General features: G+C 39.3%; 1 protein-coding gene across 1 annotated transcript in view; it reads right to left on the bottom strand.

Annotated features, from left to right (window-relative positions):
* Positions 1–17,376, bottom strand: part of MINDY4 (MINDY lysine 48 deubiquitinase 4) — a 400,337-nt gene that overhangs the window by 310,029 nt on the left and 72,932 nt on the right. The window contains exon 6 of the mRNA XM_053713744.1: positions 8,099–8,151. Coding sequence (XP_053569719.1) covers positions 8,099–8,151 — 53 coding nt within the window. The remainder of the gene's footprint in view (positions 1–8,098; positions 8,152–17,376) is intronic.

The following is a 17,376-nucleotide window of genomic DNA, read 5'->3' as shown; positions in this document are numbered from 1 at the left end:
CCTAAATGGAAGGCACCACGGCTTGCAAAACCTTTCTCCCAAAAATAGCCTCAGAAGAAGCAAAAGTATCAAATTTGTAAAATTTAGAAAAAGTGTGCAGTGAAGACCAAGTCGCTGCCTTACATATCTGATCAACAGAAGCCTCGTTCTTGAAGGCCCATGTGGAAGCCACAGCCCTAGTGGAGTGAGCTGTGATTCTTTCAGGAGGCTGCCGTCCGGCAGTCTCATAAGCCAATCGGATAATGCTTTTAATCCAGAAGGAGAGAGAGGTAGAAGTTGCTTTTTGACCTCTCCGTTTACCAGAATAAACAACAAACAAAGACAAAGTTTGTCTGAAATCCTTAGTAGCTGCTAAGTAAAATTTGAGAGCACGAACTACATCCAAGTTGTGCAACAAACGTTCCTTCTTTGAAACTGGATTAGGACACAAAGAAGGCACAACTATCTCCTGGTTAATGTTTTTGTTAGAAACAACTTTTGGAAGAAAACCAGGTTTAGTACGCAAAACCACCTTATCTGCATGGAACACCAGATAAGGAGAAGAACACTGCAGAGCAGATAATTCTGAAACTCTTCTAGCAGAAGAAATTGCAACCAAAAACAAAACTTTCCAAGATAATAACTTAATATCAACGGAATGTAAGGGTTCAAACGGAACCCCCTGAAGAACTGAAAGAACTAGGTTGAGACTCCAAGGAGGAGTCAAAATTTTGTAAACAGGCTTGATTCTAACCAGAGCCTGAACAAAGGCTAGAACATCTGGCACAGCTGCCAGCTTTTTGTGAAGTAACACAGACAAGGCAGAAATCTGTCCCATCAAGGAACTTGCAGATAATCCTTTTTCCAATCCTTCTCGAAGGAAGGATAGACTCTTAGGAATCTTAACCTTGTCCCAAGGGAATCCTGCAGATTCACACCAACAGATATACCAAATTATGTGGTAATTTTTCTGGTTACAGGCTTTCAGGCCTGAACAAGAGTATTAATAACAGAATCTGAGAACCCTCGCTTTGATAAGATCAAGCGTTCAATCTCCAAGCAGTCAGCTGGAGTGGGTCGAACGGACCTAGAACAAGAAGGTCTCGTCTCAAAGGTAGCTTCCATGGTGGAGCCGATGACATATTCACCAGATCTGCATACCAAGTCCTGCGTGGCCACGCAGGAGCTATCAAAATCACCGACGCCCTCTCCTGATTGATCCTGGCTACCAGCCTGGGGATGAGAGGAAACGGCGGGAACACATAAGCTAGTTTGAAGGTCCAAGGTGCTACTAGTGCATCCACTAGAGCCGCCTTGGGATCCCTGGATCTGTACCCGTAGTAAGGAACTCTGAAGTTCTGACGAGAGGCCATCAGATCCATGTCTGGAATGCCCCACGGTTGAGTGACTTGGGCAAAGATTTCCGGATGGAGTTCCCACTCCCCCGGATGCAATGTCTGACGACTCAGAAAATCCGCTTCCCAATTTTCCACTCCTGGGATGTGGATAGCAGACAGGTGGCAGGAGTGAGACTCCGCCCATAGAATGATTTTGGTCACTTCTTCCATCGCTAGGGAACTCCTTGTTCCCCCCTGATGGTTGATGTATGAACTTGGCCCTCGCTAGCTGAGGCCAAGCTTTGAGAGCATTGAATATCGCTCTCAGTTCCAGAATATTTATCGGTAGAAGAGATTCTACCCGAGACCAAAGACCCTGAGCTTTCAGGGATCCCCAGACCGCGCCCCAGCCCATCAGACTGGCGTCGGTCGTGACAATGACCCACTCTGGTCTGCGGAAGGTCATCCCTTGTGACAGGTTGTCCAGGGACAGCCACCAACGGAATGAGTCTCTGGTCCTCTGATTTACTTGTATCTTCGGAGACAAGTCTGAATAGTCCCCATTCCACTGACTGAGCATGAACAGTTGTAATGGTCTTAGATGAATGCGCACAAAAGGAACTATGTCCATTGCCGCTACCATCAAACCTATCACTTCCATGCACTGCGCTATGGAAGGAAGAGGAACGGAATGAAGTATCCGACAAGAGTCTAGAAGTTTTGTTTTTCTGGCTTCTGTCAGAAAAATCCTCATTTCTAAGGAGTCTATTATAGTTCCCAAGAAGGGAACCCTCGTTGACGGAGATAGAGAACTCTTTTCCACGTTCACTTTCCATCCGTGAGATCTGAGAAAGGCCAGGACAATGTCCGTGTGAGCCTTTACTTGAGGAAGGGACGACGCTCGAATCAGAATGTCGTCCAAGTAAGGTACTACAGCAATGCCCCTTGGTCTTAGCACCGCCAGAAGGGACCCTAGTACCTATGAGAAAATCCTAGGAGCAGTGGCTAATCCGAAAGAAAACGCCACGAACTGGAAATGCTTGTCCAGGAATGCAAACCTTAGGAACCGATGATGTTCCTTGTGGATAGGAATATGTAGATACGCATCCTTGAAATCCACCTTGGTCATGAATTGACCTTCCTGGATGGAAGGAAGAAGTGTTCGAATGGTTTCCATCTTGAACGATGGAACCTTGAGAAACTTGTTCAAGATCTTGAGATCTAAGATTGGTCTGAACGTTCCCTCTTTTTTGGGAACTATGAACAGATTGGAGTAGAACCCCATCCCTTGTTCTCCTAATGGAACAGGATGAATCACTCCCATTTTTAGCAGGTCTTCTACCCAATGTAAGAATGCCTGTCTTCTTATGTGGTCTGAAGACAACTGAGACCTGTGGAACCTCCCCCTTGGAGGAAGCCCCTTGAACTCCAGAGAATAACCTTGGGAGACTATTTCTAGCGCCCAAGGATCCAGAACATCTCTTGCCCCAGCCTGAGCGAAGAGAGAGAGTCTGCCCCCCACCAGATCCGGTCCCGGATCGGGGGCCCGCATTTCATGCTGTCTTGGTAGCAGTGGCCCTTGGGGCTGATCCGTTTCTGCGAAAGGGACGAAACTTAGGTTTATTTTTGGTCTTGAAAAGACCTATCCTGAGGAAGGGCGTGGCCCTTGCCCCCAGTGATATCAGAGATAATCTCTTTCAAGTCAGGGCCAAAGAGTGTTTTCCCCTTGAAAGGAATGTCAAGCAATTTGTTCTTGGAAGACGCATCCGCTGCCCAAGATTTTAACCAAAGCGCTCTGCGCCACAATAGCAAACCCAGAATTTTTTCGCCGCTAACCTAGCCAATTGCAAGGTGGCGTCTAGGGTGAAAGAATTAGCCAATTTAAGAGCACGAATTCTGTCCATAATCTCCTCATAAGAAGAAGAATTACTAATAATCGCCTTTCCTAGCTCATCAAACTAGAAACACGCGGCTGCAGTGACAGGGACAATGCATGCAATTGGTTGTAGAAGGGAACCTTGCTGAACAAACATCTTTAGCAGACCTTCTAATTTTTTATCCATAGGATCTTGGAAAGCACAACTATCTTCTATGGGTATAGTGGCGCGCTTGTGTAGAGTAGAAACCGCCCCCTCGACCTTGGGGACTGTCTGCCATCAGTCCTTTCTGGGGTCGACTATAGGAAAACAATTTTATAAATATGGGGGGAGGTACTAAAGGTATACCGGGCCTGTCCCATTCTTTACTAACAATGTACGCCACCCGCTTGGATATAGGAAAAGCTTCGGGGGGCCCCGGGGCCTCTAAGAACTTTTCCATTTTACATAGTGGTTCTGGAATGACCAGATAATCACAATCATCCAAATTGGATAACACCTCCTTAAGCAGAGCGCGGAGATGTTCCAACTTAAATTTAAAAGTAATCACATCAGGTTCAGCTTGTTGAGAAATGTTTCCTGAATCTGAAATTTCTCCCTCAGACAAAACCTCCCTGGCCCCCTCAGACTGGTGTAGGGGCCCTTCAGAAACCATATCATCAGCGTTCTCATGCTCTACAGAATTTTCTAAAACAGAGCAGTCGCGCTTTCGCTGATAAGTGGGCATATTGGCTAAAATGTTTTTGATAGAATTATCCATTACAGCCGTTAAATGTTGCATAGTAAGGAGTATTGGCGCACTAGATGTACTAGGGGCCTCCTGTATGGGCAAGACTGGTGTAGACGAAGGAGGGGATGATGCAGTACCATGCTTACTCCCCTCACTTGAGGAATCATCTTGGGCATCATTTTTACTAAATTTTTTTATGACATAAAATACATATAGTTAAATGAGAAGGAACCTTGGTTTCCCCACAGTCAGAACACAATCTATCTGGTAGTTCAGACATGTTAAACAGGCATAAACTTGATAACAAAGCACAAAAAACGTTTTAAAATAAAACCGTTACTGTCACTTTAAATTTTAAACTAAACACACTTTATTACTGCAATTGCGAAAAAGTATGAAGGAATTGTTCAAAATTCACCAAAATTTCACCACAGTGTCTTAAAGCCTTAAAAGTATTGCACACCAAATTTGGAAGCTTTAACCCTTAAAATAACGGAACCGGAGCCGTTTTTATATTTAACCCCTTTACAGTCCCTGGAATCTGCTTTGCTGAGACCCAACCAAGCCCAAAGGGGAATACGATACCAAATGATGCCTTCAGAAAGACTTTTCTATGTATCAGAGCTCCACACACATGCAGCTGCATGCCATTGTTCTCAAAAACAAGTGCGCCATACCGGCGCGAAAATGAGGCTCTGACAATGATTAGGGAAAGTCCCTAAAGAATAAGGTGTCTAAAACAGTGCCTGCCGATATAATCTTATCAAAATACCCAGATTAAATGATTCCTCAAGGCTAAATATGTGTTAATAATGAATCGATTTAGCCCAGAAAAAGTCTACAGTCTTAATAAGCCCTTGTGAAGCCCTTATTTACTATCTTAATAAACATGGCTTACCGGATCCCATAGGGAAAATGACAGCTTCCAGCATTACATCGTCTTGTTAGAATGTGTCATACCTCAAGCAGTAAGAGACTGCACACTGTTCCCCCAACTGAAGTTAATTGCTCTCAACAGTCCTGTGTGGAACAGCCATGGATTTTAGTTACGGTGCTAAAATCATTTTCCTCATACAAACAGAAATCTTCATCTCTTTTCTGTTTCTGAGTAAATAGTACATACCAGCACTATTTTAAAATAACAAACTCTTGATTGAATAATAAAAACTACAGTTAAACACTAAAAAACTCTAAGCCATCTCCGTGGAGATGTTGCCTGTACAACGGCAAAGAGAATGACTGGGGTAGGCGGAGCCTAGGAGGGATCATGTGACCAGCTTTGCTGGGCTCTTTGCCATTTCCTGTTGGGGAAGAGAATATCCCACAAGTAAGGATGACGCCGTGGACCGGACACACCTATGTTGGAGAAAAAACGACAGCCATGTGGTAAAAATCATGCCCATAAAGTTTTATCACCAAGTACCTCAGAAAAAACGATTAACATGCCAGTAAACGTTTTAAAATTGAAAATTATGAAGTGTTATTAATAAGCCTGCTGCTAGTCGCTTTCACTGCAGTGCAGGCTCAAATATTACTTTAATATTGACAGTATTTTCTTAGTGAAATTCCATTCCCCAGAAATACCTCAGAGTATACATACATACATATCAGCTTGATACCAGTCGCTACTACTGCATTTAAGGCTGCACTTACATTACATCGGTATTAGCAGTATTTTCTCAGTCAATTCCATTCCTTAGAAAATAATTTACTGCACATACCTACTTGCAGGTGGGTCCTGCCTGCTATCCCCTGTTCTGAAGTTACCTCACTCCTCAGAATGGCCGAGAACAGCAAGTGGATCTTAGTTACGACCGCTAAGATCATAGAAAACTCAGGCAGATTCTTCTTCTAATGCTGCCTGAGAACAAACAACACACTCCGGTGCCGTTTAAAATAACAAACTTTTGATTGAAGAAATAAAAACTAAGTTTAACACACCACAGTCCTCTCACACGTCCTATCTTTAGTTAGGTGCAAGAGAATGACTGGATATGACGTAGAGGGGAGGAGCTATATAGCAGCTCTGCTTGGGTGATCCTCTTGCACTTCCTGTTAGGGAGGAGTTATAATCCCATAAGTAATGGATGACCCGTGGACTGACTACACTTAACAGGAGAAAGTGCCTTTACATTGCGGATGTGTTTATGTATGTATATACACATATTAACACAAATATATATGTATATTTTTATATGTTTTTTTAAAATGCTTCACATCTCTGTGCTACATATCTCCTTCACTGCGCAAGGTTCTAATGCCCTATGGAAGCGGCCTCTCGTGAGCCCAATACATTCGCATTGTGATTAACCAGCAAACATTATCGTGCGCTGGTATTACAAAGTGAAGCGATATTTAGAACTTAACTTGTAATCTGGCACATTGTGTTTGCACCACATGGCATTCTGGTGATTGTAGTATTGGACAGCTTCAAACCTTACTTAGAGAAGCAATGTTAACAGAGTCAAGAGCTATGGTTTATTTTTGGACAATAGGAAATATCCATTAAAGGGACATGAAACCCAAACATTTTCTTTCATGATAGAGCATACAATTTAAAATACATTTCCAATTAGCTTCATTCGTTAGGTATTCTTAGTTGAAGAAGCAGCTATCCATTACTATGAGGTAGCTGAACACATTGGGTGAGCCTAAAAGAAGAGGCATATATGTGCACACACCAATCAGTAGCTAGCTCCCAGTAATGCACTTCTGCTCCTGAGCCTACATATATATAATATTCTGCAAAGTATACCAAGAAAACAAAGCAAATTTCTAAATAGTAAATTAGAAAGCTATTTAAAATTGTATGATATCTGAATCATGAAAGAAAAATGTTGTGTTTCATTTCTCTTTAACTCAACACCAGTGCTACATAGAGGGACATATGTCCCCTCATTGGAAAACTGAGAAGTTTCATTTTCTGCTTCAGTTATTACCTGGACAGTGTGATACCGTGTTTAGAGTAATGAATGTGGGAAGTCACAGAACATTTGCCTCCATCTCAATTAAAAACAAATCTATGCACCTACGACACCACTTCATTAAATGGAAGATGTCCTGTGGTCAAGGTAAAATTTCTTCACAACTGGTTTACAGTAATAAAATGGAGAGGACACTGAAACAGCCTCTCTCAGCAAAATTTAAATCTGTACATGAGGCCCTTAATGCATAAGATAGGGGATTTCTCTTCCAAATAAGAGAAAACATGACCCTCTCTCTATATGTCATATGGATGACGAAAAAAGGGTGAATATTTGATTTACAAGATTAATTGGTCAAGTACCGTACTCCCCCTCTACCAAAACTAAACCAGCACACAGCTAAGACCACCCATTATAAAGAGTACCGTCCCCTTTCTTCAAATCATGGATCAAACCCGCTAGAGATCAAAAATGCTAATTAATGATATCACTAGATACTTTCCTTACGGTTAAACCCATGAATGTATATTCTATTTCTATATTATTTGTGGGAACATGTATAAAGATGCCTCATACCACCAAGCACAATTTGCAGCCCACATATTCACTGTAATAGCTACTTAAGACCTTGGTTAGTGATAAAATATCTTGTGCCCTATTTCCGATTTATTACGCTCACTTTTTGCTTATGCCAATGTGCCGTTACCTAATTAAAGGGACAATAAATAAATAAAAAAAAAGTTTAGGTATGCTTTCATGATTTATTTGCCTCCTTTTCATATAATTTAGCTCTAAATATTCTGGATTTTCTAATTCTTAGAACTCCATATACACACTGCAGACTTCTCAAGGCTAACCCTGCAACATCTGCAAAGCAATTCTCTTTACACTAACATAATGACCGTGGCTATCCTTGCCATCTGCTGAACCAGCCATTACAAGCTGCTCCAAATAAGGACAGTGGTGGTTGGATTTTGGCTATTCAAAAACAGTTGCAAGCAAAATGTTAATATATTTTTAAAATGTTTAATCTTGGCCAATATATTGTTCTATAGCAACACAACAAAAATATCTTGTAATTATCAGGTGTTTAGTGTCCCTTTAATGTTTACAAAATGATATTGTTCTTATATATCAGTTTTGGCCTTGATAATCAGAAGTAAACTTCTTCTATAAGTATAACTATTTTCTGTAATTAGACTAATTCCCTTTGTAAAATAAACAGTTCTATGTGTAACTGTTGTTAAATACCTAGTTTTAGGTCTTCTTTTGGCTTAGCTTCTTCATGGAAATTCAAGGTATGCCTAAAAAAGTACAAAAAAACAAAAACTTAAATTAGACAGCATTAAGCCACAATAACAGAATATAAATGAGAACATGCTCAGACGTAATACAGCAGATTATATTAAACACAGATTGGATAACAGTTTTACATATGTACTGTATGTACTTTCCATCACCAACGTACCTTATTAATTTACAGGAAAACATTTCTGCAGTTACAAGGTCATCTATTGTGAATAAAGAGCTATTTGTAAAATCCTCTTGATAATATTTATGTGATTCTTTTCCCACCCACACCCATGTATACCGTGAAGTCCTACAGAGCCTCGCACACTTTCCAATACTAGTTACATTCTTAAATAGAATGATGTTTTTATCAAAGCAATAGAGCTTATAATTAACAGAAATAATCATAATTATAGGCACAAAAAGGAAAATGACAAACATTTAGATATATCAAAGGGAACAAGCACTTTAAAACTGCTTTACTCTGTTTTCAATTTGGAGAAAAGTTATCCCCCGTTTAAAAGTTGAACAAATCTGAGACGAAAGAGTTCAAGTTAAAAACACACACTAGGTCTGTTCCGGACCAACTCAGAAGGTCCAGATGATTCAGACATTACATACGATTTTAAACAACTTTCCAATTTACTTCTTTTATCTAATTTGCTTCATTCTCTTGGTATCCTTTGTTGAGGTAGCAGCATAGCTTTACTGGGAGCTAGTTGAACACATTGTGTAAAACAATAACATGAGGCATATATGTGCAGCCACCAATCAGCAGCTCCTGAGCCTACCTAGGTATTCATTTTCAACAAAGGATACCAAGAGAACAACGATAATATAAGTAAATTGGAAAGTTATTTAAAATCACACGCTCTATCTGAATTATGAATGAAAAAAATGGGTTTCATGTCCCTATAAACAAACAAGGTTTTTATTAAACAGTCACTGAAACTCCACGGCACATCTAAAATATCAAACAAGAGTTTTCAATAGAACAGATGTAGTAAGAGAAGAGACCTGAAGACAAGAATATAAGGAAGCAGAGACAAGAGTAGGAGGGTAGGACACTGCAAAATATAGAGCTCCACAAAGACAATGGTATATGGGAAGGCACTTTAATCAAGAGCTTTATAGATTATAGTTTTTTTTAAACTGGATTTTGACGAATATGGGAAGGTAGGGACAGATGCACCTGACAGCAGAATTCATATAGTTTATTGGGCATGAGTTAGGGTTTTGGTTAAAAAAATGTACTTCACAGAGGCTGGGTAGGTGAAATGATCAGTATTTTGTACATGATTGCATAGGATGGGTGAAAGAGAGAAAGAAGTGAAATACAAACATAAGGTAAGAGAACCTGGTTCTTTTATATGATCTCTGGGTTACTGATCTAAAAGATCATTTACACCATCAAAAATTTACATAAAAAGGGATATCAAAAACATAACTCAAATGTTTATATTTTACAATCATCTCCAGGAAGCAGGATATTCAGATTGTGATATTTGACGATCAGGAATACCTTAACCCTTTGAGTGCTAATGACGGCTCTGAGCCGTCACAGAGTTTCCCCCTCTAGTGCTAATGACGGCTCAGAGCCGTCACTAGCACTCTCCCACTTTGAGGGTGATCTGGGGGCTCCCACCCGCTCCTACCCCGGCGATCGTACCTGTAGAGTGACGGGCATCGCCGGGGCTTCCCGTTTTGCGTAGTGACGTCACGCTCAATAACGTGATGACGTCGCCACGCAACTTTATTTATACTTAACAATGTTAAGTATAGGAGCAGGGGGCATGCTGATTAGAAGCCTGTATCTCAGGCATCTATGCAGCCACCGACCCCCAAGACTCACCATTGGAAAGGTAATCGCCTAATCTTTCCAACAGTTTAAGTCTTGGTGATCTGAAAAAAAAAAGTTAAAAAAAAATTGTTCAAAAAATAAAAAAAAAAACATTAAAAAATCTTAGCACCCAGGTGGGAAAGTGCTTAGCACTCAAAGGGTAAGGACACTGAACACAATTATTTTTCTTTCATGATTCAGATAGAGCATGCAATTTTAAGCAACTTTCTAATTTATTCCTAGTATCAAATTTTCTTTATTCTCTTGCTATCTTTATTTGAAAAGCAAGAATGTAAGTTTAGAAGTCAGCCCATTTTTGGTTCACAACCTGGGTTGTGCTTGCTGATTGGTGGCTAAATGCACTCACCAATAAATAAGTACTGTCCAGTGTCCTGAACCAAAAATTGGCTGGCTCCTTAGCTTAGATGCCTTCTTTTTCAAATAAAGATAGCAAGAGAACGAAGAAAAATTGAGGCGTAAATTAGAAAGTTGCTTAAAATTGCATGCTCTATCTAAATCATGAAAGAAAAAAAAACTAAATTTATGCTTACCTGATGAATTTATTTATTTCTTGACACGGTGAGTCCACGGATCATCATCAATTACTGTTGGGAATATCACTCCTGGCCAGCAGGAGGAGGCAAAGAGCACCACAGCAAAGCTGTTAAATATCACTCCCCTACCCACAATCCCCCAGTCATTCGACCAAAGGAAAAGGAGAGAAAGGAAGTAACACAAGGTGCAGAGGTGCCTGAGGTTTAAATAAAAAGAAACTGTCTGAATACAGGGCGGGCCGTGGACTCACCGTGTCAAGAAATAAATTTATCAGTTAAGCATAAATTTTGTTTTCTTTCTAATGACACGGTGAGTCCATGGATCATCATCAATTACTGTTGGGAACCAATACCCAAGCCAGAGGACACAGATTTTATTACAAGACCAGAGACTCCTATTTTGCATATCTTTCTTTATACTACTCAATGCAGCATTTTTAAAAGTAATGATACAGAACAAAAGAATCCAACATTAAAAAAATAATGATAAAATAGAGTAAGCATTGAAATGGGTACTTTTGAAAACAGAGAAAAAATTGACCAATAAGATGAGTCATAGCTTCCATAAACTGTCCAATACGTTCCCCAACTTCCTCTTTCTTTTGCTGCCCGCTGCAGGATAAGTTAAATATTTCATTGCTTTATGTTTATGTGTTTTCTATATTAATAACTTTGATTTTCTCCCTTTATTTTCTCTTTTAATTTGTTTTATTCCCCTCTTTTATCTTTTATTTGTTCCGGTTCTACTATCCGGTTTTTATTTCCATTTATCTCCAAATATATCGCTTTTTAATAAAGTGTGCCTTTTTGTCCCTTCGTTTTTGTTTACATCCGTTCTACCATCACACTACCCGTTACCTCTTTTGGTTTCCTTGTTATTCGCTTTCTTCCGTTTAATCTTGTTTGGTTTATGACAGTTGACAATGTCTCGCGCTGCCCTCCGTCATGTTGTGACGTCATGTTTATCTTCTTGTTTCCCGCCTCCTCACCCGCCCACTGACGTTGCAGCAAATTCCGCCCCCTCACCTCGGCTGACAGCTCCTCACACCGAGTGTTACATTCCCTGCTCCTAACATCTTTCATACGTTCTGTGTATTTTACCACTAGGTGGAGGCAATTATATAAATTATATATTTTACTGCCTGGTATAAATCCACATTATATTATATGCTTACACCATTAGGCCTCGGTTTAGGGGTTAATAGGTAGTTTATGGGTGTTAGTGTACTTTTTAGCACTTTAGTTAAGAGTTTTATGCTACGGCGTTGTAGTGTAAAACACTACTGACTTTAAAATGCGGTACCAGGCTTGACAGGAGAGGGTTTCCCGCTCACTTTTTGGCAGACTCGTAATACCGGCGCTATGCAAGTCCCATAGAAAATATAGGATACGCAATTGACGTAAGTGGATTTGCGGTATTTCCGAGTCTGGCCAAAAAAGTGAGCGGTACACCTGTACCTGCAAGACTCATAATACCAGCGAGCGTTAAAAAGCAGCGTTAGGACCTCTTAACCCTGCTTTTTAAGGCTAACGCACAACTCGTAATCTAGGCCATAGTTATTATACCTGCTCTCATCCAAGGTAATCCTGAAAATCTGGCCTGTTAGGGAGGCCTAAGGACAGGCTTAAAAACCAGAGCAATATCTATATAAATATGTATGTATATGTTAGAAAGCTGTTTATACTATGATAAAATATTGAAACTTACACAAAAAAATTTTTGGACTGTTCATTTCAAACAGCACTTTGCTCTGGACTTACAAAGTGCAGCCATCACACAGCTCTGTTAGAAGAGAACAGTCTAAAGACTGTGACACACTGAGAGCGGCGCGGCACGCAGCGTGAAGATGTGGCTGTGCGCGCTCAGTGTGTCCTGCCTTTTCATCTCTGTGCGCTCAGCCGCGACAGGTCACGTAGCTGAGCGCTCAGAGTTAAAATATTTGAACTTTAGAAGCGAAGCAACTCGGTGTGAAGCAGCTTCTTCGCCTCGCACCACATCTCTTGCAGTGTGTCACAGCCTTAATGTGGAACAGCGTAGCAAAGTTAAAGCGCTAACAATCCCTGCATGTGTCCCATTAGTTCTGCAGACATGCTGCATTTTCTGCAATGACATCTCAGATCACAGCATGCTCTACCTTGGGGCTTTTGGCCCATTCATATATTTTATTAATCCTAAAATTATATATCATTCATATTCTATACATATTCAACACTGAGCCGAATGCCATCTAGTATTTCAACATTTAAGAATACAACACATTCATGTAAAAATGAACTGTAATATATTGATCTTTATAAGCCAAAGGGTACTTGTACAGATTTTGATGAATGAAAAAAAAAATGGCTAAATTCATTCATACCAGACTTAAACATCTTCTCAAAAGACATCTCACTCATTCATATACAACACATACATCCTGTCAGAGTAATCTCACAGTAAAAAAGTGAGAAGAAATCCTATGCAAACAACACAATTGTTCCCATATGGTCCCTGTGCTAAATCTCCTTCCTTACTTATCTTATGAAGTTCTTCCTGTAAGGAAAAGCTAAAAGGAAACAGCAGCAGAACAAAATGTACCAGCAATCGTATAATACAGCCCTTCCTATTCTCTATACATTGTACTCCTGACAAGTCCATCTCCATGCCTGTTGAAATATTGATCAAGTATCATAAACGGCTGATTTTAAAGGGGCATAAAAGAGCAAATAGAAAATCCTGTAGCGTGTTAGAGCATTTTATTATTGCACTATTACGCTTGTATATAACTGTGTTTAACCTCTGTGAAGACAAGAAACACAGAGTGAAAGGGACATTCCAGACAAATTTGGAATCCACATGGATGCATTTCAGTTTTGAATAAAAGCATTTTTGTAATATACAATATGTATTAGCAAAAATGCTTCTAATAAACGTTTTAGCTGTTTCCAAAGTGTATTTAAGTATGCACCAGCATGTTAAACACAGCACTTGCTCCGGGAGTCTAAGGTGCTTGTACTATCTAGTGATGACTACATTTGTTAATTGCTGAAATGATACAAGCCCCCACTGGTAATTTGAGCAGCTGCTGTGTTTAAAATGCTGGTGCACTGAGAATATCTAGCTATGCTTCACATGCACGTGATAACTGTTACTAGAATCATTTTTACCAATACAAGTACCTTGCTAACATGTTTCCATTCAAAGCTGTAATTCATCTATGTGCATTTTGACCGGAATGTCCCTTTAAAGTAAGATCCAGAACAGCAATGTACTATTTGGTGAGCAAATAACAAGAGGCATGTGTGTGTAGCATTGCTGATGGGACTATGTAGGTATGCTTTTCAAAGGTGTTTGAAATAACAAGAGGCATGTGTGTGTAGCATTGCTGATGGGACTATGTAGGTATGCTTTTCAAAGGTGTTTGAAATAACAAGAGGCATGTGTGTGTAGCATTGCTGATGGGACTATGTAGGTATGCTTTTCAAAGGTGTTTGAAATAACAAGAGGCATGTGTGTGTAGCATTGCTGGTGGGACTATGTAGGTATGCTTTTCAAAAGTGTTTGAAATAACAAGAGGCATGTGTGTGTAGCATTGCTGATGGGACTATGTAGGTATGCTTTTCAAAAGTGTTTGAAATAACAAGAGGCATGTGTGTGTAGCATTGCTGATGGGACTATATAGGTATGATTTTCAAAGGTGTTTGAAATAACAAGAGGCATGTGTGTGTAGCATTGCTGATGGGACTATATAGGTATGCTTTTCAAAGGTGTATGAAATAACAAGAGGCATGTGTGTGTAGCATTACTGATGGGACTATGTAGGTATGCTTTTCAAAGGTGTTTGAAATAACAAGAAATACTAAAAAAAAAAAATCTATATTTTAATTTTGTTTCACAACACTTTTGGGTATTTTATAACTGCAAACTTTGTATTAAAAACAGTTTTAAAAGGACAGAAAGGTTGAACTATAAATGTGCATCAGTGCATTTCAATTTTCAATAAAACATTTAGCAAAAATGCTTCTAATAAACGTTATTATTGCTTTTATAGTGGCATACGCACATATGCTGTGAGGGCTCATGCACCAGTATTCAAGCATCACATCTTCTCAGAGAGTCAGCAGAGGCTTTTATGACACAAATGAAGTCTTCACAGATACAATACACACCACTATCAGCAATCTGAGACTGAATACTAGTGCACGGACCCTAACAGCATATGTGCTTATGCCACTGAAAAAGAGTAATAACTTTTACTAGAAGCATTTTTTGTTATGGAAAGGTTACTTATCTTTTTAATTTTCCTACAGTTAATTAAATTAACAGAGTGGACAAATAACTTTTTATTTTTGCCCAGACTAGTAAGCCACAGTGATATTCTCATACCCCTTGTGTGTATATATACATTTCCATTAGTCAACTAGTTAAAGATGGAGTTAGATGAAATAATCATCTGTCTTTTACCTAGCTGTAACACTGAGTAGACTATGAGTTTTTGTCTCTAGTTATATCTCTATCCCTACATGTCTGCGTTTGTGTGTATATAAATTAACATTTATCATATCACAGTGGTTCACGATTTTCTAAGTTTGCTTTCGTTTCCATGACAACGGATCTCCATTCTGGTTACACACTGAGGGTTTTAGTCTGGTTTTCAATGGTGATACAACAAAGCGAGCACTATCATGCACAGATAGGCACTTTGGTTTGGCAGGTTTTTTCCAGGGAGGGGGTAAGTATATTGTATTTATGCCAATTTTCCACTGTAACATATGGTTTGTTGTTCTGAAGAAGAGAGGTAAATCCCCTTCAAAAGGTAAATCATTTTTTGACCAATTTTAAGAAAAACTATTTATAAATTTAAGGGACACTAAACCCAATTTTTTCTTTCATGATTCAGATAGAGCACCAATTTTAAGCAACTTTTTAATTTACTCCTATTATCAATTTTTCTTCGTTCTTTTGTTATCTTTATTTTTAAAAGCAGGAATGTAAAGCTTAGGAGCCGGTCCCTTTTAGGTTCAGCACCCTGGATAGTGCAAGCATATTGGTGGCTACATTTAGCCTCCAATAAGCAAGCATAACCCAGGTTCAAAACCAAAAATGGTCCGTCTCTTAAGCTTTACATTCCTGTTTTTTAAATAAAGATAGCAAAAGAGCGAAAAAATGTTTATAATAGGAGTAAATTAGAAAGTTGCTTAAAACTGCTGCTCTATCTGAATCATGAAAGAAGAAAAAATGTGGGTTTAGTGTCCCTTAAAGACTTTTGCATTGGATTTATATCACACCTGAACTAAAAGCATTATATTATATTTAACCCCTTAACGACCGACGACGTATGCCATACGTCCTCAAAAAAAAAGCACTTAACGACCGAGGACGTATGGCATACGTCGTCGGTTTAACAGAGCACTGGAAGCGATCGAAATCGCTTCCAGCTGCTCTAACAGTATTGCAGGCTTGCCTTGAGGTCTAGGCATCCTGCAATACTGTTCCCGAGTGCCGGGACCGGATTGATCACTCCCCCACGAGTGATCACTTCCGGTTTCGCTCCACGTGGAGCCCGGCAGTGTTTCAGAGCATCGGAAGCGATCGGACACGCTTCCGATGCTCTGCTTGTTTGCTAAGTGCCTCGGTGGGTCGAGGCACTTAGTTAGTTGTAAATTAAAATAAAAAAAAAAAATAATAAAAACGATTAAAATAAAAAAAACACTAAATAGCCCCCTTCACTAGGCATCCAAGATGGCGATGCCCAGTGCATCATGGGGCCTCTGGGGGTGTCCCTAGCCTGCATCATCATAGGGGCAAGCTAGGGTCACCCAATCTGAGCCTCCCACCCTAAAAAAAAAAATAATAATAAAATACCCCATTTGTCTGATCATGTCAATATTTGTAAATATTGACTATGATCAGTGTGGATCTCCCTCCCTCTCCTCACTTGCCATTTTGTTGGAGAGAGAGAGAGACCTGTATTTAGCAGAGAGAGAGATTTATTTCTTTTATTTGTTAAAAAATATAGAACCAAAGGCTCTTTTCAGAGCCATTAACCCCTAGCTTGCCAGTGATCACTATATATCATTGGCAGTAACATAGGTGCACTTTTTTTTTGCTGCATTTTGCTGTCTGTGCGTTTTTTGAGGGGTTAATTTTGTTGTTGTAATTTTTTCAAAACCCAAAGGCTCTTTTCAGAAACATTTAGTTAATTTAATTTAATTTTCAGAGCCATTAACCCCTAGCTTGCCAGTGATCGCTATATATCACTGGCAGTAGCAAAGGTGCACTTTTTTTTTTTGCTGCATTTTGCTGTCTGTGCATTTTTTTAGGGGTTAATTTTGTTGTTGTAATTTTTTAAAAACCCAAAGGCTCTTTTCAGAAACCTTTAGTTAATTTAATTTAATTTTCAGAGCCATTAACCCGTAGCTTGCCAGTGATCGCTATAAATCACTGGCAGTTGCATAGCTGTACTTTTTTGCTGTGTGTGCATTTTTTTAGGGGTTAATTTTGTTGTTGTAATTTTTTAAAAACCCAAAGGCTCTTTTCAGAAACATTTAGTTAATTTAATTTAATTTTCAGAGCCATTAACCCCTAGCTTGCCAGTGATCGCTATAAATCACTGGCAGTTGCATAGCTGTACTTTTTTGCTGTCTGTGCATTTTTTTTAGGGGTTAATTTTGTTGTTGTAATTTTTTAAAAACCCAAAGGCTCTTTTCAGAAACATTTAGTTAATTTAATTTAATTTTCAGAGCCATTAACCTCTAGCTTGCCAGTGATCGCTATAAATCACTGGCAGTAGCATAGCTGTACTTTTTTGCTAGTTAATTTAGTTAATTAATTTAGTTAATTTAATTTTTTTTAGTAATTGTTT

Source organism: Bombina bombina, chromosome 5, assembly GCF_027579735.1.
Source record: "Bombina bombina isolate aBomBom1 chromosome 5, aBomBom1.pri, whole genome shotgun sequence".
In the NCBI taxonomy this organism is placed as follows: domain Eukaryota; kingdom Metazoa; phylum Chordata; class Amphibia; order Anura; family Bombinatoridae; genus Bombina; species Bombina bombina.
This window is presented reverse-complemented; position numbering and strand designations above follow the sequence as displayed.